The 22,034-nt window shown below is 41.9% G+C and overlaps 1 protein-coding gene across 2 annotated transcripts in view; it reads right to left on the reverse strand.

Moving 5' to 3' along the window:
* The window catches only part of TMCO3 (transmembrane and coiled-coil domains 3), a 60,256-nt gene that overhangs the window by 17,786 nt on the left and 20,436 nt on the right, over positions 1-22,034 (reverse strand). For both annotated transcript variants that reach the window (XR_002099928.1, XM_019529617.1), the window contains exons 7-10: positions 17,705-17,797; positions 15,809-15,995; positions 14,676-14,793; positions 13,829-14,024 (exon numbers count right to left, since the gene is read on the reverse strand). Coding sequence is in view for 1 of the 2 variants with exons in the window: in XM_019529617.1 (XP_019385162.1) it covers positions 13,829-14,024; positions 14,676-14,793; positions 15,809-15,995; positions 17,705-17,797 (594 nt within the window). In the remaining variant the exon portion in view is untranslated. The remainder of the gene's footprint in view (positions 1-13,828; positions 14,025-14,675; positions 14,794-15,808; positions 15,996-17,704; positions 17,798-22,034) is intronic.

Genomic DNA, 22,034 nt, shown 5'->3' on the forward strand with positions numbered 1-22,034 from the left:
TTGCAGATGACACCAAGCTGGGAAGAGTAGTAGATATGATGGAGGGTAGGGTTAGGATTGAGAGACCTCGACAAATTGGAGGACTGGACCAAAAGGAATCTCATGAGGATCAGTAAAGACAAGTGCAAAGTCCTACACTTAGGACAGCATAATCCCATGCACCAGTACAAGCTGGGCACTGGCAGCTCTGCAGAAAAAAACCTGGAGATTACATTGGGCAATAAGCTGAATATGAGTCAAGAGTGTGCCCTTGTTGCAAAGGCAGCTAACAACACACTGGGCTGTATTAGAAGGAGAGCTGCTAGCAGGGTCAAGGGAGGTAATTATTCCCCTCTGTTTGGCACTGGTTGAGTATTGTGTCCAGTTTTGGGGCCCCCCACTACAGAAAGGATGTGGAAAAATTGGAGAGAGTCCAGCACAAAGCAACTAAAATGGTGAGGGGACTGGGGCATATGACTTCTGTGGAGAGACTAAGGGAACTGGACTTATTTAGTCCAGAGAAAAGAAGACTGACCGGGGATTTAATAGAAGCCTTCAACTACCTAGTTCCAAAGAGGATGGAGCTAGACTGTTCTTAGTGGTGGCAGATGACAGAACAAGGAGCAGTGACCTCAAGTTGCAGCAACGAAAATTTAAGTTACATATCAGGAAAGACTCTCTCACCAGGAGGGCTGTAAAGCACAGGAACACGCTACCCATATAGGTTGTAGAATCTCCATCCTTAGATGTTTTTAAGACCTGACTAGGCAAAGCCTTGGGTGGGATGATCTAGTTGGGGATGGTCCTGCTTTGAGCAGGGGGTTGGACTAGATGACCTCCTGAGTGAGGTCCCTTCCAACCCTAATTTTCTATGCTTCTATGATGGTTGTTTTGAATACTTTGGTAGACTAAACAGCCCTCCATCCATTCAGTATTCAATATTGATTCCGGAGGGGAGGATCTGGATGATGATCAAAAGTGTGGGGAACAGAACTGAAGCAACAACATCCTTGCTTGCCTCCCAGTTTGGATGACAAATGGATCAGTCTCCAATCCGCTACAAAAATGATCCCTGTCATCTAATATCAAGAGAAGTATCAGGACCTTTGTGTATTTTTCAGGGTATCCAAATCTGGCCAGTATTCCCAAGGCTTTGCAACTGACTGAGTCCTTATTGAAGTCAATGAAGTCCATATATAAGTTCCAATGTCCAAACAGTTTTCTTGGTCCTGGTGGGCAACAAAGAACATGTTGATTGCTGCACGGAAATATCTGAAACCACATCAAGATTCCAGTAGGACTTCCTCAGCAAGATGATGAGCGTTCAGGAGGATTGTGGGCAAGGAATGTCCCTGCTGTGGAAAGGGGGACAATACTTTGATAGTTCCTTCACACAGACTTCCTTGAAGGTAAATACTATGTTGGCATTTCTCAAGTCCACTAGGGAACTCCTCATTGTTCCAAAGTCAAAGAACAAATTTGTGGAGTCTCAATACCAGTTCCTCACAGACAGCCTTGAAGGTTTCAACAGATATGCCATCTGGTCCAGTAGCCTTGTTGTTCTTGGTTTCCTTGATGGGATATCGAACTTCTTCTAAGTTAGAAGACCTAGACTGAAACCTTGTAGCGGTGGAGAGGCTTGCGTGTCCCAATAATCCTCAGAGTTATGTCATCTGCAGTCTTTCAATTTTGGCAGGGTCACCTATGGCAACCAGACCTGAGAGCAAGTTCCAGACAAACTACAGCCCAATTCCAAGTCCTCAACAGAGGATCAGGCAGAAAGTAACATCAGGATCTGTAAAGACAGGAGAAGAATGCAGCAGGATGGAGGCTCTCCTGTTTCCTAGGATCCTCCCTTGCCACTGGGTCCAGATGTCCACCTCATTAAGATCCTGCAGTTGTTCATTCCGCGCATCAGCTTCCTCACATTAAATAAAGCGATACTCCATAACCATCATAATACAAAATAAATACAAAAGGTTGGATATAAAGGGACAAAGGAAGCAAAAACATTTTATACAAAAAGATGTTTCTGAGCTTTCCCCTTGCCCTCTTTTTGGTGAAAAGTAAAGTATCACCACTCTAGAGTGTTTTTACACTCTAAATATAGCATACAACTGGAGCATGTCTTTACTACTAAGATACTCCCACACATGCTTGTGTGTCAAGTTGTTAAAATAGTGTGATGTCAAGCTAGCTATTTAAATTTTAAAATGTTTACATTTGATGGTTAGTATAGGATTTGCAATACTGGGTTTAAAGGGCAGCATAAAATGAAGAATAAGAAAAATACCACATATATACTTATATATAAACAGTGACCAACTATAAATTGTATTTAGCACATTTGTTTTTTTCCCCCTCAATATCAAAGTCTCAATCCAACCACTTATTTTAGTATTAAGAACACAAATGTGTCAGCCAAAAATGCTGGCTTTGTTATTCTCCTGCTCCGTTCCCAAAACTGAAAGCAGGTACGCAAGCCCTAGCCTAAAAAAAGTAATTATTGCTATTCCATCTAGGGAAAGTGCATTGTATTCCTGTCAGCAATTCTTTAAACAGTCATTTTACCCCAAACACCACAGGAGGACAAGATACCAGCTATACCATTTAACTCCAGGACCACTGCACAGAAAAGGAAAAGGAAAAAGGAAAACGAAAAGAGTGGTGGTGGTTGATTACTTCCTTTTGCAGAGGACAGAGACACCAATTTGTCATCCAGTTTTATGGGCCTGAGAAGTGTGTTGTCTTCCTGGATCTCAAACTTAAGACATCACAGAAAGACGACCAAAGCTCATCCATCCTTCAGACCACTGCCCCTTCCTGCTTGTCCATGTAGGCACCAATGATACTGCCAGAAATGACACTGAGAAAATTAGTGGTGACTATAAGGTGGCTGGCAAGAGTACTGAAGAGTTTAGAGCACAAGTGGTGTTTCCATTGATTCTTCCTGTGAAGGCAAGGGTCCAGGCAGAAACCACTGTATCCTGCATGTGAATGCATGGCTGAGATGGTGGTATTAACGTGAAGGCTTCAGCTTCTTCATCAATGGACAGATGTTCTTTGGAAGACTACTATCAAGAGATGGGATCCATCTGATAAGAACAGGGGAAAGCATCTTTGGACAGCATCTGACCAACCTAGAAAGAAGGGCTTTATACTAGGTTACATGGGGGATGGTGATCAATACCCTCCAGCAACAGAGCACAGTCCAGAGGGAAAAGGACTCAAAAAAACAACTTAACTGTGGGAGAGATCCACAGAACTACAGGACTGCAACAAGTGATGCTAAAGGGAAGTAAGAAAGTCAAAATGCAAATAGATCCAATGCATGTATAACAAATACAAGAAGTATGGGGAATAAACAAGATGAGCTGGAAGCTGCAGCCTGTGAAAAGAACTATGATCTGACTGGCATCACTGAGACCTAGTGGGACAGCTCTTATGACTGGAATGTCGACATTGAGGGTTATACTTGATTTTGGAAGGACAAGGTAGGGAGAAAAGGTGATGGCATTGCCCTGTATGTCAGAAACACTGTTACTTGTTCCCTAGTTTAGGAGGAAGACAGCAAAATTGAATGCATTTAGGTGAAGATGAAAGGTAAAAGATGCAGCACCAAAATAATGGTGAGGATTTATTATAGCCTACCTAATAAAAAAGAGGAGGTAGCACTCTTCAAACAGGTGACAAATCTATCCAAAAGCTATGGGATGGTACAGATGAGAGACTCAACATTTCTGGACACCTGCTGGAAGATTAACACAGCCAAACAAAAAATGTCAAGCCAGTTTCTAACTTGTATGGAGGATAACTTTTTCTTCCAGGAAGTAGAAGATATAACCAGAGGATAATCTATCTTGGATCTTATCATGACCAGAAGGGAAGAATTGATGAAGTATGTGAAGGTGATGGGTAAGTTAGAAAGAAGCGAATGTAGCAGAATGCCACCTCTGTCTCTCCCCAAAACTTCTGCTATCTGACAATTTAGTTAATGTGGTCACTGCAAAGGGCAGACATCCTATGGGCTCTTTAGGTAACCCTGAGTTGGATACATTCCTGAGGCAGGGGGAAAACCTGCTCCCTCTACCTACGTGACTGGCATCACATACCTAGGTGAGGGGCTTGGGCTCCCTATTGTTCTAGAGACCCTGCCAGTCTGCATGGCAACTAGTGATGCATTTCAAATTGGTTGGCTGTCAGCCAACAGATGCTGGCCTCCACTGGACCAGGTAAATGAGATCATAAGATCTATATAAGTTAAGGACTGCCCAGGAGGAAGGGAGTAGTCATGATGAAAACTCAGAGAGAGAAAAGCTGGACCATCTGAAACTTGCTCTCTCTCTTGAAACTCATGATCAATTAACTGCTTGCCTCCAGAGGGAATCTCCACCTGCCACTGGATGATACTTGTGAGTAAGCTACCTGAGATCTAACTAGATATGTAGCTTGCAGTAACTCAGATGCATGATCAAAGGGTACCCCAGCCACCCTGTTTGCTCTATGGGATTTCTCTAATACTGCTCAACGCTGTGCCCTATTCCAAACTTACTCCTTGTAACCAATAAAGTTCTCCTTTGTACATAGCATGGGAGACTTATTGGGAATGGGTCTAGATTATGCCTTGGGGACCCCTTGGTTCAGCTGAGGGAAACTACTGTTTGTGCTTCAGACTGAGGGAAGCACCCCAAGTTCTTGAAGTGGGTTGAGTACTCTTCAAGGACTACTAGGCCTGTGTTTCCCAGAGGGCACAGTGCCAAGATAAGACGAGACCCTGGGTGGTGGTGGCACTACCCCCAGGCTAGCAAGTGTGCGCCAGGAAGGGGGTTCGGCTAGATGTGAGGCACCCCCTGGGAGGCACTCAGAGCCTGGAAGGTGGTTGGGCACAGTGAGGTGGGTGGCTCAGAGCAGGAGCACCTCCTACTGGCCTGCCACAGTGAACACAATACAATAGAAGTCCAGATTCTGAGACAGGGAAAGCATGAAGTCAGCAAAATTAGGGAAGAGGGAACCAGCATTATGGTTATAGGTTAGGGGTTGACCCTCTCAGCAGCACAGAGGCAGAGAGGGATCTTGGTGTCATGATCGACTCCAGGATGAATATGAGTTGCCAATGCGATGAAGCAACAGGCAGAGCCAACTGCACCCTGTCATGCATCAACAGGGGCATCACTAACAGGTCCAGAGAGGTCTTGCTCCCCCTCTATGCAGCACTGGCCAGGCTGCAGCTGGAGTACTGTGACTCCACTTCAAGACGGATGTGGAGAACCTGGAGAGGGTCTAGAGGAGGGCCACTCGTATGGTTGAGGGCCTCTGTGACCAGCCCTATAAGAAAAGGCTGAGGGACCTGAATCTCTTCAGACTCCGCAAGAGCAGACTGAGGGGGGAAATCTTGTGGCTGCCTACAACCTTATCAGGGACCAGCAGCAGGGACATGGGGAAAGTCTATTCACCAGGGCCCCCCTTGGAGTCACTAGGAACAATGGCCACAAGCTGAGGGAGGATAGGTTTAGGTTAGATATTAGGAAGAACTACTTCACTGTAAGGGTGGCCAGAGCCTGGAATAGGCTTCCCAGAGAGGTGGTGCTCTCACCTTCCCTGGAAATCTCTAAGAGGAGACTGGGTAGGCACCTGGCTGGGGTCTTATGACCCCTCCCACCCCCAGTGCTCACTCCTGCCCATGGTGGGGGGTCAGACTCGATGATCTGTCTAGGTCCCTTCCGACTCATTGATTCTATGATGCTAGATTTCCAACAGTTAGATTTCATCTGATTCAAGTTAAACAGGCATAGTATCATGAAAGGACAGTTTGAAGGATAAATGCTCCCAGGTGGGGCTGGGGTCTTCTAAAGGGCACAATACTGGAAGCCCAACAAGAAAGTTTCCCAACACAATGGAAGCACAAGAAGAATGGCAAGAGACCAATGTGGCTGCATAAGGAGCTTCTTAAATGCCTCAAATGCAACAGGAAAGCAGGCAAGCAATGAAAGAATTGAGTATAGCAAGAATCTGCAAGGACAAAATCAGGAAGGCAAAAAATATAAGGAATGAGCTGCACCTGGCAAAGGAGGTTAAGGACAACAATAAGAAGTTCTGTAAGAATGATGGTCAGAAAAGAAGGACCAAGGAAGCTGTAGGTTCCCTGTTAACAAGCCAGAGGGGACTCTTAAGAGAAGGTGCAAAAAGGCAGATCTACTCAACAGCTACTTTGCCTCTGTCTTCACAAAATAATTAAGCTGCAGCCAGACACATAATAAGGATTATGTGGATAAGGAAGGGGGCAAGCTGAGGGAAGAGATAACAAAAAGACATGGTCAGAGAGCTTTTGTTGAGTCTGCATTAATTCAAATCATCAGAGCCAGATGATCTTCATCCCAGGGTCTTGAAGGAATTTGCAGAAGAAATCTCAGAGCCCTTGGCAATGATCTTCGTGGAGTCATGGGAGATGGGCCAGGTACCAGAGAACTGAACAAGGGACAACATCATGCCCCACTTTAAAAAAGGCAAGCAAGAGTATCTAGGGAACTACAGACTGGTTAGCCTCACCTCAATACAAGGGAAATTACTGGAGCATGTCCTAAGAAAAGCCATTTGCAAGCATCTGGAGAAGGAAAGGCTGATCACAAGCAACCAGTATGGATTTCTGAAAAACAAATTGTTTTTCAAACCTTATTTCTTCTTTGACAAAGTAACTACTTGGGTGGATGAAGGGCAATGCTGCGGTTACATTGTATCTGGATTTCAGAAAGGCTTTTGACAAGGTCCAACATGACCTTCTTGAAAACAAATTGGAGAAATGTGGGCTAGATAAAACTACTATAAGGTGGATAGGTAACTGGCTCAATAGCCATGAGCAAAGGGTAATTATTAAGGGGCTCATGTCAGAATGGCAGGAAGTTTCGGGGGGGAGGGGTCATAGTTTCATAGTTGGTAGGGTCAGAAGGGATCTGAGCAGATCATCGAGTCTGACCCCCTGCCTTGGCAGGAAAGGGTACTGGGTCAAATGACCCCGGCCAGGTGTTCATCTAGCCTTCTTTTAAAGACCGCTAGGGTAGGAGCCAGCACCACTTCTCTTGGAAGTTGTTTCCAGATCCTGTAGTGCCTCCTGATGTCTAGCCTGAATGTATCCTCCACTAGCTTGTGTCCATTGTTTCTAGTCAATCCTGGGAGTGCTCAGGGGAACAGGGACTCTCCCAATGCCTGCTGGTCCCCTCTAACTAGTTTGTAACAGGCCACTAGATCCCCCCTCAGCCTTCTCTTGTGGAGGCTGAACAGGTTCAGGTCCCGTAGCCTCTCCTCGTAGGGCCTGCCCTGCTGACCCCTGATCATGCGGGTGGCCTTCCTTTGGACCCTCTCCATGCTGTCCACATCCCTCGTGAAGTGCAGTGCCCAGAACTGGACACAGTACTCCAACTACGGCCTGACCAGTGTCACATAGAGGGGGCGGATCACCTCCTTGGACCTGCTCAAGATGCATCTGTGGATGCATGACAAGGTATGGTTGGCCTTCCCGACCGCATCCCCACATTGTCAGCCCATGTTCATTATGGAGTCAATGATGACTCCTACGTCCTTTTCTGCCTCGGCACTGACAAGAAGGGAGTTCCCCAGCCTGTAGGTAAGGTGCTGGTTCTTCCTCCCCAGGTGCATTACCCTGCACTTGTCAGTGTTGAACCCCATCCTGTTCCCATCGGCCCACCCCTGTAACCTGTCTAGATCCAATTGCAATCTATTTCTTCCTTCTAGTGTGCCCACTTCTCCCCACATCTTGGTGTCATCTGTGAATTTGAACAGGGTGCTTTTGATCCCCTCGTCCAAGTTGCTGATGAAGATGTTGAACAGTGCAGGCCCGCAGGGGTCTCTCCTGGGCCTGGTGCTGTTCAATGCATTTATCACCAGTTTGGATGCTGGCATAGAAAGCTTCTTAAGCAAGTTTGCAAACAATACAAAACTGGGAAGAACTGTGAACATGTTGGAGTATGGAAGCACAATTCGGAAAGATCTCGACAGATTGGAAAGTTGGACTCTAACAGGATGAAGTTTGATGTGGACAAATGCAAGGTGCTACATCTTGGGAGGAATAATCAAAAACACAAATTTAAAATGAGTTACACCTGGCTGGATGGCAGCTCTATGGAAAAGTACTTGGGAGTCTTGGTAGGTCACAGACTCAATACAAGTCTTCAGGGTGATGCAGCCACACAAAAGGCAAATGCAGTTTTAGGATATTAGCATCAACAGAACTATTAGGTGCAAGACATGGGGGGTGATAATACTTCTCTACTTGGGACTGGTTAGGCTTCCTCCAGTGGTGATACATAGGGGGTGCACATGCTGGGTGTACCCCCTGACCAGCTGTGCTTGCCACTTATGCGATGGGGGGGGGGCAGCGGGAGCACCAGTGCCCCCCCTGCGAATGCCAGCTGATCATTTCAGCCATTCCCAGAAGCGGCCGCAGCCACTCCCAGAAGCAGCTACAGTAATCATCCCAGTTGTGGGACTGGCTGCGGGGGAACCCGTCCTCCCCCACCCCCGGTCAGCGGGACTAGTCACGGAGGGGCACATGCCTCCCTCTTTACTAAGGCAGCACCAGTCACCCATGGCCTCATCTGAAGTACTGTGTGCAGTTTTGGGTTCCGCAATGAAAATAAAAGTTGTGAAGACATTAGAGATGGTCCATAGGTGGGCAACAAAGATGATACAGGACTTGGAAAGCAAGTCATATGAGGAGAGACTAAAGGAGCTAGGCATGTTCAGCTTGAGGAAAAGCTTAAGAGGGGACACAATAGCAGTCTTCAAATACTTGAAGGGCTGCCACAAAGGCAAGGGAAAGCACCTTTTCTCTATCACTGGAGAGAGAAAGACACAGACCAATGGTTTGGAAGTTTCAGCAAAGTACATTTCGACTGCATAGCCAGTAAAACTTCTTCGCTAGTAGAATAGTAAGGCATAGTAACAGAATGACTGAGAAAGTGTAGACTCTCCATCACTGAAGATGTTCAAGAGGTCAGGGATGATCTAGGTGTAGTTATGCCTATTTTCTATCATGGGTATTTCCCATGCTTCTGTGCTTTGCTGGTTATCCCTGCCTCCCACTCCCACCCCTTTTCTGCTACATGGGTCAGGGTGTTTTTAAGTCTTCCTCAGAGGCATTGGGTGTTAATTACAGCCAAAGCTGGGGATTTTGACTGGGGTGTGCCAATGCTCCTGGTGGGAACAAAGCCAGAAGGTTCCTGGCTAGAGGGTTTTGCCTCTCCACTCAGAGTCACACCGACAGCCATATTTGGGGTCAGAAAGCTATTTTACCCCATGGTCAAATTGGTATGGACTATAGGGGATTTTACTTTCCTCTGTAGCAAGGGCCATGGCCCTCTACCTGGAATCTCTTGAGCATATATTGACATTTCATAGAAGCAGGGTGTTGGCTGCCATCATTCCCTGCTTTACCTGTGGCAGTTTAGGGTGTTAGGTCTGTGTTGTGCCAGGGCTGATGGTAGCCTTATGTAGACGGTAGTCTTATGCAGAATTTAAAATATGAATTGTATAGGATGGCTTGGATAGGGATGATCCTGACTCAGGGAGGTGCTAGATGAGGTCCTTTCCAGCCCTACTTCTCTATGAACTAAGCCACAGCTTTAAATAATATCTCCATAGGATGACCATACATCTAATTTATGCCCCATTTTCAAAAACCTCTCTGTTGGACAGGTGTTTATTTGAAGAAACTGATGGGACATCTGAATGAAGTGCCTCTCCCACAGAGTCGTCAGCATGCTCCACTGTCAGCAGAGCTCAGAAACAGCTGTGTGCTGGACAGGGGAAGGAAGATTTATCCTGTTTTGAGATTCAAGAAATATGGTTTCCCTATACCTCTGGGAACTGTCTAGCATTAACTTTTCCAGTACAGATAATTTTTCCTTTGAAATCCATGCCACGTGATAGAGAACTGCTATCTCTGCTCCATTAACTGCTGCATGACCCTACTGGTCTTCCTTCATGCATTAGTAAAAAAGAGCAGAGAAGAGTATTGCATAAACTGTACCAGTCATTTGTCCTCACCCAAATTCCTATCTTCTTTACAAGAAACCTTCCACAAATCAAGTGTTGGAGAATCTAGTTTAACTGTAATTATTAACTGTTAAATAATTGCCTACAGACCTGCCAAACTGTAGCAAAATGGATTTTATAACTTACCAATTGGGTCCCTGGACTGCTAAGTGAAAGATAGGCAACACACATAGCATTACTGCCCAGGCCAATTTACTGGGAAAGAAAAGTTTCTTTCCTAGCTTCAAAAAAGGTAACCAACTTAATTCCCCAAGAGGCCCAACTTTCATCAGGAAGGGAGGTAATGTTTATGGTTGGCTTTATTCATCCTGCACAAAAAAGCTTCTCCTACCTCTGATACGGGAAGGAGGGATAAAAGCAATTTGGCTCTAGTTTGTCTGCAAAATGGAACAATCTCCAGGAATTTGCAATGAAGCTGCAACTATCACAGCTGTGAGTGTTTCCTATAATGCCAGTTTTCTATCAGCAAGGCTTACTAAACAATTCTGTATTAACAATTTCACTGTAAAACTCAAAGATGTTATAAAAGTTTTGAACATTCAGAAATTCACCCTACAGAGTGAGCTGGATTCTAGTTCTACCTTGTGCATCATCAATAGGATAGTTTGCTAGTTTACAACAAGCAGCATCTGCATTAGCAGACAGGATTGCACAGGTATCGGGGTCTAATATGGTATGTGAGTCCCTTGCTTGGTGGTGGAAAAATGGTGGAAAAATTCCAGATTGTATCTCATGTAGTGGAGAAAAAGATACCCACAAACTGGCATGCTGACAACACTTATCAGAGTAGAGCTGCATTTTGAGATGCATCCTTTTGTTCTCCTCCAGTCTCAAACCCACATCTCAATTTGAGGGAAAATCAACATTTTGCACACCTGTTGGGTTTTTTTTTTTAAACTTTGAATTATGATCTGGGGAAAAGCTCTTATTTTAGACCTAATTAGATGTAGCGAGACCAGTGTATCAGTTCTTCACAAACATTTTAGGAAACAAAACAAAACAAAACAAAACACCCTGCACTCAGAAAGTATTTACATATATGCAAGTTCCACAGGAAAATTACTACATGTCAAATAAGTGCTTATTGAAAATCCAGTATAAAACAGACAGTTTTGGTCTTTCAATGCACAAAGGTCTAGTCTCCAATGCTGGTAGAGAAACCTAAATATTTATCTGGTTCTATTTAATGAGCTGCTTTATATTTTGTCAAGATATTCTGTTACCAATTAAAAAATAAGCTATAAATTAATTATTCTGGTTAGGTGCCCTCTTGCTAGCTGGAAAAAGTGGTTATTTCAGGATGTCTCATGCATTAGATACAGAGATTAGAATAGTCTTGTTTGATCTATTCCATCAACTTTCAAATGGAATCTTAGAGTCACGTGTGATCAAACTCAATATATGCACGATCCCATTCCTTTTACAGATGAAATGGTATGATTATGAACAACTTGCATGCATGCAATTAAGTAGGCAGAATTTCTTTCTTTTAGTTTATTTTTAGGAAATTTTTAGACTAAACCACAGAACAAAACTTTTCCTCCATCTGACAACAAGAATTCTTTCCAAATGCATCCCCCCTTCTTTTCAAATTGGATTTTTTTTTCACCTTTTTATTTTTGATAGGATAGAGTAACTATGGAATGTGGCTCTTAATATTTGCTATTACAGATGTGTAGCATTTATTATCTTGTCTTTGTCCTTGAAATGACCTTTCATCAAGTAACTAAGTATTAATATGGTATTGGTGTTTGTCATTGCTTTATCACCTCTACTGATCTGTGAAAAGCTTCTTGATATATTAGGAGTTTGGAAAAAAGGCTGAGTGAAAATAGTATTTTCTATGTAAAGAACACAGCTTACTTTTGCATTTTTACAGCAAACTCGTTTCCATACATAAAAAGATTATTTTATGACAAAAATCTTTCTGCAAATATAATGCAGAGCCTGATACTTCATATAGGCACATTTCTTGTTTATGTTTGCAATAGGGGATCCATTTCAAATACAAACCCTAAATGTAGAAATGGCCTTATTTTTGAGAGAGTAAGTATATTTCTGAAGTCACCCCAATATAATTTAAGTCCTTCATTACTTTTCCATTAACACAGCTTCACAGATATTATTCCCACTAGTTAACAGAAGTCTAGAATAAACAGTAAGTCATTTCTCCTCTTTCTTATATGATCCAACAACCTGCCTTCCTCTTTAAAAAGTGCTCTGTATTCCACTGCCTCCGTAGCAATCAATTTTTTCTAAATTTCATAGCAGCAATCTGATTTTGGCATGATATGGTTTTCGCCTTTTAATGTCTTTCCTGACCTAAATTATCAAACTTAAAAGACAGACTCCCTTGGCCAAAAATGCCCACATTGATCATTTGCCTCTGGTAGTTCTTCCCCCTCCCCTCATCTCAGGATGCATCTGAAAGCTGCTAAACTCAGCTGGATTCATTACTTTTTTATCCTCTATCCTGCTTTTAATGCAATGCTCTAGTGACAACATTTCTACTTGACACTTAAAAAGTAAAACAAATTATTTAAACTGTATATCTATAAACTCTGTTCTCACTTTGTGATCAGTTTTACATTCTACTAATTTCCTATATTAATTCCTAGAGCAAAAAATTATGTTATATGAAAATGCCAGTAACATTCAAAGAATATTAGCAGTTTCTATAGTTCCACAACAGTACTGCTTCAAACCTACAATTTACAAAAAGACAACAGATATGCTCTGCAGCAAAGTAGTTTACTGGAAAAGTGCAAATGTGAAGTATTAAATAAATGAAAGAGTTTGAAGGGGGGCAGGGGGAGGAAAGGGAAATTACCTTTAAGATCTATGAAGAACTTATAATCAAAACATTTGGCTCATGGTGTATATCTGGAAAGGCTATATTAGCTCCAATACAGTCTTTAGAAGTGCTACCAGTCACAAGAATGTCACGTTATGCCTTAGCAGTAAAAAGCAATATGATCATGCAGACTTTTCTTTACAAAGGGACAGTTACAGATGGGTGTGAATGCATAGCAGGGTTGCCAACTGTCCAAAAATAACCAGACTAAAAATGCCTGTGCATAAATTCTGTAAAAAAGTTGCACCATCCATAAAAACCACAAAGCAAAAATAGCTCTACAAAAAGTCAGCTGAAGACACAGTTGAAGCTCCAAAGTCGGAAAAAGAAGCTGGAAACAGCATTCAACCATAGAGAGCACAGCAGTACCACCAGGTATCTGAGCAGGAGTGTAGTACCCTTAAGGGGCTCTTCTCAGGGCTTTGTGACTTCTTCCTAAATTCCCCTGCCATATGTTGCTGCAGGTAATGGTGCTACTTCTCATTTGTCTGTTACACTGCTAGGTGATAGGTAAGCAGATACTAGTCCTTCTTTTGAAGGGCCTGTGCTGGGATGAGAATGTGGGGGGAGGAAGGGGAGCTATGTGGAGAGGGAAATAGGGTAGCAGGTAAGTTGAGCAGGGGGCAAGGAATACCAAGGTATGGGGGTAAGTAGAAGACCCGTGAGGTGGGTTGGGGCAGCACAGTATAAAACCATTGCTGCAGGTCAAGTAGAGTTGCTAACTGATAAGTCTGAAAACTTTACTAACAGCCAAACTATGCTATGTCCATAGTAAAAACAGTTTTTTTAAATGTTATTTGGTTTTAAAATGTCCAAATACAGAACTGACAAGATACGCAAAAAACAGACAACATGTTAGCTTTCTTGGTATACATGTTAAATCTATACACCTTATGCAAGTAAAATATATTATTTTTAAAAAATTACCGTTAACATAAGAAAGATGAAAGCAGATATTCCCAGAATGAGGATTTCTTTATTTCCTTTGCTTTCTGCATGCAATTTGCGATAATATGGTCCTATGAGATAAGTCTTTATAACAAGACATATAAGAAAGACAGCAGCCAGGGAAAAGAGGATTTGGCCAATCAGTATGAGTATTCTCAGTATTTCCATCACAATACTAGGAAAGAGAAGAAAAAAAGTTATTTGTATGTACTTTCTTGCCTCTAAACCAATTTCTAAGTGAAAATATCTAATATTTTAAAACAGGATGCTTGGATTAAGGGTCTAAATTTATATTTAGGCACTTAAGTAGCCTGATTATCAAGTATGCTGAAAAACTCAGCAGCTTCCAACAAATTCTAGAATTTAATTCCTTGCAGGTCCAGTGATGTTCATGCTTGTTAACTTTTGAGCAAAGTGTACGGATCACTACTTTGCTCAAGCTTATGTCCCACATTTACTGAATTATAAAGAGTAATGCTGGAGATGTTCAGTGTTTGGCAAGGAGAGGGGAATTTGGGGGGATAACAAAACCCCACCTTTTCTTCATCACTCATTTTTAAAGTGAATAATTGAGGTGGACTAAGCTACTTAAAACATGATGAGCATTCCAAGTTAGTACTGTGAAACAAAAATAATGCATGAAAGCCCCATGCATGAAACGAGCTTCTACAACAATTACAATGTCAATTTTGCACATGGATTTTAGTTATACTTGTACATGCATTCATTAATAAGTACACATCTCTTCATTTTAAACCAAAGCCCAAAAGGTCTCCCTTCAGAACCAGAAGTACATAAATATCTATACTTCTTATAATTTCTTTACCTGGAGTATGTACTGGCTCCTGCCTGTATAAGAGTTGGCATGACAGCTATAAACAAACCAAGCTGCACATCCTGCATTACCAGCATGCCAAGTAATACGCTACTGTAGTCAATATCACCTATGCATAAGAAAAAAACATCAGATTCAGGGAACCACTTAGGAAATAAAAAAAAAGTTTGAAGTGCATTTCTCCTTTGAAAAGATACTTAAAAGTCTTATTACTAACCTATTATTACTCACAGATGCATTCTGAATCATATCTGCTTTTAGCAACAAAAACGAGTTTGCTTTTCAACCCTAAGAAACATAAGAAATACCATTTACTGGATTCCTTTCCTTTTTCGTGTCCTTGTGACAAGATATTAGCAGAATTCATAGTTTCACTGGAATCTGACAGGCCTCACCATGAACACTTCTGCTATAGCTTCAAACTTGTGAGTTCTGGGCCATCAACCGTGTGCCTTGGCACTCGTGCCACCCCAGCTCCCATACAGTACTTTAAACCTACGTTACAGCAGCAGCTTATTATAGTATACTATAGCATTATACATACTTTTTAAAAAGTGAAATGATAGGATACTGGGCTAGATAAATCTGCCTCATGTAATCTGTATTTTAGAACAGGCTGGTATTGGGGACAGTTTAGAGACAGAAGTTGGCAGTGCAGGTAAATCTAGAATCAGTGCTGGTGCTGTTAAGTTGTGCAATAGAAATTCTGGTTCAGACTTGATCATTAAATCTTTTAGTACTATGAAGCAAATTAGGACTGCTGGGGATAGTGCCATGGTATTTTAGAACAGGCAGAGCTAAGCAAGCTACAGAAATAAAGGGGAAAAAAAAAAGATCAATCAAGCACCAATGCTCAGAATCCTAGAATCCCCATCAAGCTAGTAAAAGTTACTTAACAAGAAAAATGTGAGAAGCACGGATTGTAGGCAATATATTTTATTGGACCAATACGTTATTGGGAGGAATACAGACATGCTTTCAGGTACCAAGTACCCTTCTTCTTCAGGTCTCTGAGAAAAAGCCTTTTATTTCCCAATTTGTCTTAAGACACTGACATCTTGAAAATTATTGTAAGCATTTAAATTGGTACCGACTTTGGGATGGTCTGTTTAAGCTGCACATACCTTCTTTGTCTCCTCTAGCACTCCCTGCAAGGAATCTAGATACCAAGGGTGTGCTTGATAATGACAAACAAGTAGAAATGAAGACGCTCTGTGTTGGTCTTATCTGTAGTAAGTGTCCCCATAACAAGCCAAACGCAATCATCAAAACCGTCATATAGCATGGTCCTTGCAAAGATATCTTCCATACCTCAAAGAAAAAAATGCTTATATTTGCATTGTATAATCTGAGGGCTATTGTTCCAGTGATATGATGTTACAGTGGTTTTCAGTGCAATAAGAAGCAAAGATGAGAAAGATTTGAGTCATAACACAGAATTAATGGGCTATAATCATTTTACTAGAATTTATACCCTTGCTAGACTACATGCAGGACTGGGATGCTCCTTACCAGAAATATTAAATAAATTGGAGGGAGTTCAGAGAAAAAAAAAAAGAAAATGATTATGGAGTTAGAATGCTTGGCATACTAATTGTCCACAAACTGAACTACAAACTCCCTACAAAAAACAAATAGCGAGCAGAATTATTTGCCATGATTCCAGAGGAATGACTAGAAGTATTAGGGAAATAGTAAGAAAAACAAAAGTCGTAATCAACTATCAGTAAAAGTCTCCTTCCACAGAGATCCAGAACAAAAAAAAAATTAAAAGACCCAATCTCAAAAGTCATTTAAAACTAGACTGAATTATACAATTTATTATTATGTAAATGAAAAAAAAGTCATGTGGGCACTTAACTTCAGTAAGTGATATTTGCCCATCACTCAAATCATGTTGGGTATCCCATTAGTACCACACTAACATTTTACCAAGCATGGATCAATCCAACAATGGCAAAACATGGATTAGTATATGGACTAATAGATCTTTATCTTTTTTTGAGTTATTTGAGTGATCGGCAAGTGTCACTTATCATGTAACTTTCTATGTATTGATAAAACAAACTAACATGATATCACTAACTCACTTATCAAGGGAAGAATAAGGCAAGGAAAGTAGATCTTAAAAGTATGCATTGAATGGTTAATATTTTCAATCGTTAAAATATATTTGCAGGCTTACCTAGTTAAAACCAGCTATTATTCTCTGTATCAATGGTTTTCAACCTTTTTTCATTTGTGGACCCCTACAAAATTTTGAATGGAGGTGCGGACCTCTCTGAAAATTTCAAATGAAAGTATGGACCCATCTGAATTGTAAATGTGGGCATTCACATACTTTTGGTTGATCATAGTCATCTTTCAGACCCCTTAGACATAGTCTGCAGAACACCAGGGGTCAGCTGACCACAGATTGGAATCTATTACTCTGTATTAAAAATTCAACTTAAGCATATTTGTATCTTTTCGGTTAAAGCTTAACTGCTGTTCTATTTAAAATTAGTTTGCATTACGTTATGTCTAATCGGGAACCCGCAGGCTTGATTGGCACTTTTCAGCCAGCACAGCTTATGTTTAAATCCATTTTATGGTGTTTATTACATTAGGTTTCCCTTGCAAGACATACCTTTGCATCACAACATTCTGATATTTGCATCTCAAAAACTGGATTCAGTGTCATATAAAGATGGATTGCCCTGAAGTGAATGTGGGACTTAACAATATGAAAATAAATACATGAAATAAATGAATAAATAAATAAATACATTAAAAAAATTAAAAGGTATACAGCAACTTTATTTTTAAAAAGTGATAATGAGTAGAAATATCCTTTTCTCAGATAGTGGGAGCAAAAGAAGAGACAAGTCAAGGAGAAAGAACGTGAGATATCTGTCTTTTAAAAATCTTGGTCAAGTTACATTAAGAGATAATCGCAGGCAGCTTTCCAGGTGCTTAAATATAACTGATAAGTTCAACACTAACAAATCCCAATATCCAGAAGTATAACACAAAAATACCTTTCTTAACCTTTCAGGGGAAAATTCCAAACCAACTAGGAACAAGGTGAAGAACACACCAAACTCTCCTAATGTTTCCACCTGTACAATAGACTGTAAAAAAGAACATGGATATATTTAGTGCACTACAATCTGCTTACTGTAATACAATCACATATACATTTTAAAATAATTATGCCATACCACAGGATATTAAACTGTACACAGGGTTCTAGGGGCCTTTGTACACACCACAAAATTGGCCATTAAAGCAGCTTGAATGCCCTTTTGCACTGCTTTAATGGTGTTGCTGTTTGCACGTTCTGCAGCATATTCTGCTTTAAATGACTTTGGTATGTAGCAAGATAAACCACTTCCAAGGTGTTTTAGTTTGCTACCTGACAAAATACAACAGTGCAAGGGGCGCTGAAAACTGAAAGGGCTGTGGGACCTGGCGGCAACCCATGCAGCAGGCTCCACTGAAGAAAAAGAGACAAGCCTGATCTTTTTTTTTCCCCTCCCTGGAGCCTGCCTGAGCTGTGCAGGGTCCAGTGCTTCCCTCTGTGGCTGCAGCGGAGCCAGTTCTTCCCTTTACAGCTGCAGCAACCCCCAGGACCACCCGGGCTGGGTGCCAGCAGATGGGTGCCACCTGGGGGAGCCCCTCCACAGCTCAGTGACCACTTGGCCTGCCAGCAGCTCACCTGTCACCATGCCGCCGAAGAGGCAAGTAAGGATCAGGCCCCTACCCCTGTGTACATGCCACGAGGTTTTAGTTTGGTTTAATTCTCCCTAAATTGAAGCAGTGTTTTTAAAAACCCGCCACTTCAATTTAGGGATAACTAAACCGAATTAAACCCCCATGGCCTGTACAAGCAGCCTAGATCAGCAGTTCACAATTCGGAGCACTTATTGGTAATACCAACACCTAGCTAGTCACATGATGATAAGTCTCTGGTTACAGCTAGTTCTTCAGGTGACTAAGCTCTATTGCTAAAATAATCCTACTGCTTACTTGCTATGCAACAGCAATTCGTAGAAATAGGCAAGTGGAAGAAAGAGGTGCTGTCATTAAAACTGTACCCTCCTTCACCACCACCACTAGGAGAACATATCTTGGAGATTGGAAGAAGAATAAAGCATCTAGGTAGCATCTCCAAAGGAGGTACACTAGAAGAGCAGAGAACCATATGCAAGAACAACACATGAAGAGTAGGTGGCAAACAAATGTGCAGGGTGCTCTCAGTGAGCAAAGAAGCACAACAGATGGGAGAGTGAGATTAAATGAAGACATGAGGTTTCCTCCCCTCAAGTAACAGAATATTCCACATTAGATAGCTTAAAAAAATAAAGCCACCCATGCATAAATACTTCCCTGCTCCAATTACAACAGTTACTTAGGAAAGCATCAAAATGTTAAGTGACTGGGAACAGTAGGGATGGGACCTGTGCAACTGCAAACAGGTAATACTCCACAAGACTGCTTCTTTAATAACATGTAATATACGTATACACCATGAAAAATAATCCCTGTTCCATTCAAGATCTTTATCACTACAGTAATAGTTTTAAAACTTGTCCCTATATTGGTATGGACATTGATATGCTAAAAAAAAGCTACATTACATGTTTATTCATGTATTTAGCCTCTCCTCAATTTTCTATCCCTCAAATTTGGTAAAAACCTCTTGCAAAGTAAACCTAAGTACTTCTGGTCTCAAGATATATTTTTGCCAAAACTTATAACATTTATTTTAGGCCTTTGCTTTATTAGAGAAAAGTATGAAATAAGATAAAAATTCAAGTTTAAAATAAGTATCAATACACTGGTAAGACAACAACATTTTGCTACTACTAAAACAGTGGCCCAGCTTTGTTCTCACTGGTCATTTTGTTTTCCAGATAACCTGTGACCAACGTAGTAAGGGGAGATAACTAGACCATCTGACAGATTTTATACTGAACATAACTTCAAATGACAGTTTGGAGGGTATTGCTTTATTTTATTGCTTTGATTTTAAGATTGTATGGCATGGCTGTGCAGAAAGCAGCAACAGGTTTCAAAAGCTGTCAAATTACAGACGCTAGTAGTTAGCATTTCTGAAAATCCTACCTTAAAATCCTTCTATCTGAAATAGTTTTCCAGTGCCTTTATGTATGACCTTAACAAGAATGTGACTTTTAAAAAAATTCAGTACAGAAGAAATAATAAGTTTAAACAGGTGAAGAGATACTGCAGTTGATATTCACTGAAGGACCCATGACATTCTGAAAATCATTACGTCAACAGGAGCAGAGTTAGGTACTTTGGAAAATCCCACTCTAAGTTTATGTCTATCTGTAAACCTCGGAACTCCATGGCTAAGGATATTTTAGCTGCTTTAAATAGGGGGAGGGGAACTCACTTAGGAGTTCCAGCCACTGCTACAGTATAAATATTGCCTACATGAGCCTTTAGTGATATAAACTAGCTAAACTGCCCTAACTTTGACCCTGGAGAAGCCTGGCTATAGTTAGAGTGATTTTGCTACAAAATCATGCAGATGTAACCATGCATCATAACAGCTTTCATCTTTATCCTTTGACAGCAATACGATTGTTACCTCTTCAGAATATTTTATCTACAAAAGAAATCCTAAAAATATTCATGCTTTGTGTTATTGCATACTTCCAGTGTTTGTGAAGTGCTTTGTAATCAATTGATTATAATCCTGCAGATCAATCCTTACTCAAGGAATTCTTTCATTTTACAATACAGGAAAGAGCCAAGAACTATTTAACTTGCACAAAGATTTCATACAGTGTTTATTTCTGTTGTATTTTTGTAAAGAAATGTGAGGGCTTTAATAATAATTCAGCCATAATTTAGTGAACAGAATCTCTATATTAAATAATGTAAATTTGATAAACAATGTTTATTACTTGCAACTACTATATATGGATTCATACCTCTTGAAATTAAGGTACATGTAGAAGAGGCCTTGGGCTAACTACTTCATTGCTCTGCAGGCCTGAAGATTCTGTGCTATAATTCTCCTGCTATATTCTAGTTCATACTCTTCTGTGTCTGCCTTACAGCCCCTACATGCCTTTATTTCCCTGACAATGGAACTTCCTTATAGGGAAAAAATAGACCAAGAAAACAGACAGTGACAACAAAGTGGAGAGGACAGATGCCATTCCTACAGTAGCAACACCTAGCATTTCCTAGCAACAATTTTAGGGTCCAAAGGAAAAAAAAAATAGTGATAGCTGTAAGTGTGGGTGAACTGACAAAGATCATTTTGGCCAATACTGATGATAAATTATTAAATGAGCCATATCAGCCAATACCAAACTGACTGCTTGGCAGCTTGGACAATAATGTCCGGCTGGTAAGTCTGTTGGGGGGAAGGGGCATGTGGAGCACAGATCAAGGCCCCTGCGGGGAGGAAGGGAGGGTGGCTGGGGCTGGGGCAGGGGAAGGAGCAGGTGCTGCATAGCCAGGACAGGGAGTTGGACAGAGCCGCAGCTTGTCTGGGGGGCACAGGGAGTGAGGAAAGGGGTTGGCTCCCGCTGCTGCACATACCTCTGGGGGAAGTGCAGGGAGCATGCGCCTCCTCCCCATCATGATCTGTGCATAGGGCAAGGGCAGGCTGGCCACTGCGCACTTGGGGCTGGGGGCTGCACAAGGCTCTTCCTGGTGGGGGCTGGGCCTGGGTTGCACTCGGGGAAGGGAAAGCAGGGTTGTTGGCATCAGTGCTGGGAGGCGGGGGCTACAGGGTGGCTAGAGCCACCCCAAAATTCATCAGGCACCCCATAGCCTCCCCTCCCAGCAATGCCAACCACCCCAAGCCCCGAGCAGGAAAAGTCCATGCCTCCCCCTAAGCTGCATGCAGCAGCGGGAGATGCCGCCTCCCTCCCCTTCCCCAAACAAGCTGCTCATGGCTCCATCCCACACCCCACCCAACCTGGGCAGCACCTCTCCCTGCCCCAGCCTCACTCCCTCCCTAACCATGGGGAACTCAATCTGCCCCCTCCATGCCCCGTCCCTCCTACAAACTTACTGGCTGGATACTGCTCTCCAAGCTGCCAGGCTGCACTCCTGGCTGTGTGCATGTATATGGCATTTATCAGAAACATTATCAGCCACATCAGCCAAAAAAAGCCGATTGTTGACAATGTCAATTTTCCTTTAATTGGAGCCAATACAATATGGACCAATGTATCAGTGCACCTCTAGCTCTAACACATGGAAAACCCCATTGACTATGAGAAAATGGGACACTTTCCCCCACAATCCCATGGCCAGAGGAGACTGAGAAGAAACAAATTTTATGTCTGCATATTTCTATAAAATTTACCAATCTTACTC

This window comes from Crocodylus porosus, unplaced genomic scaffold (assembly GCF_001723895.1).
Source record: "Crocodylus porosus isolate Cpor-Errol unplaced genomic scaffold, CroPor_comp1, whole genome shotgun sequence".
NCBI lineage: Eukaryota > Metazoa > Chordata > Crocodylia > Crocodylidae > Crocodylus > Crocodylus porosus.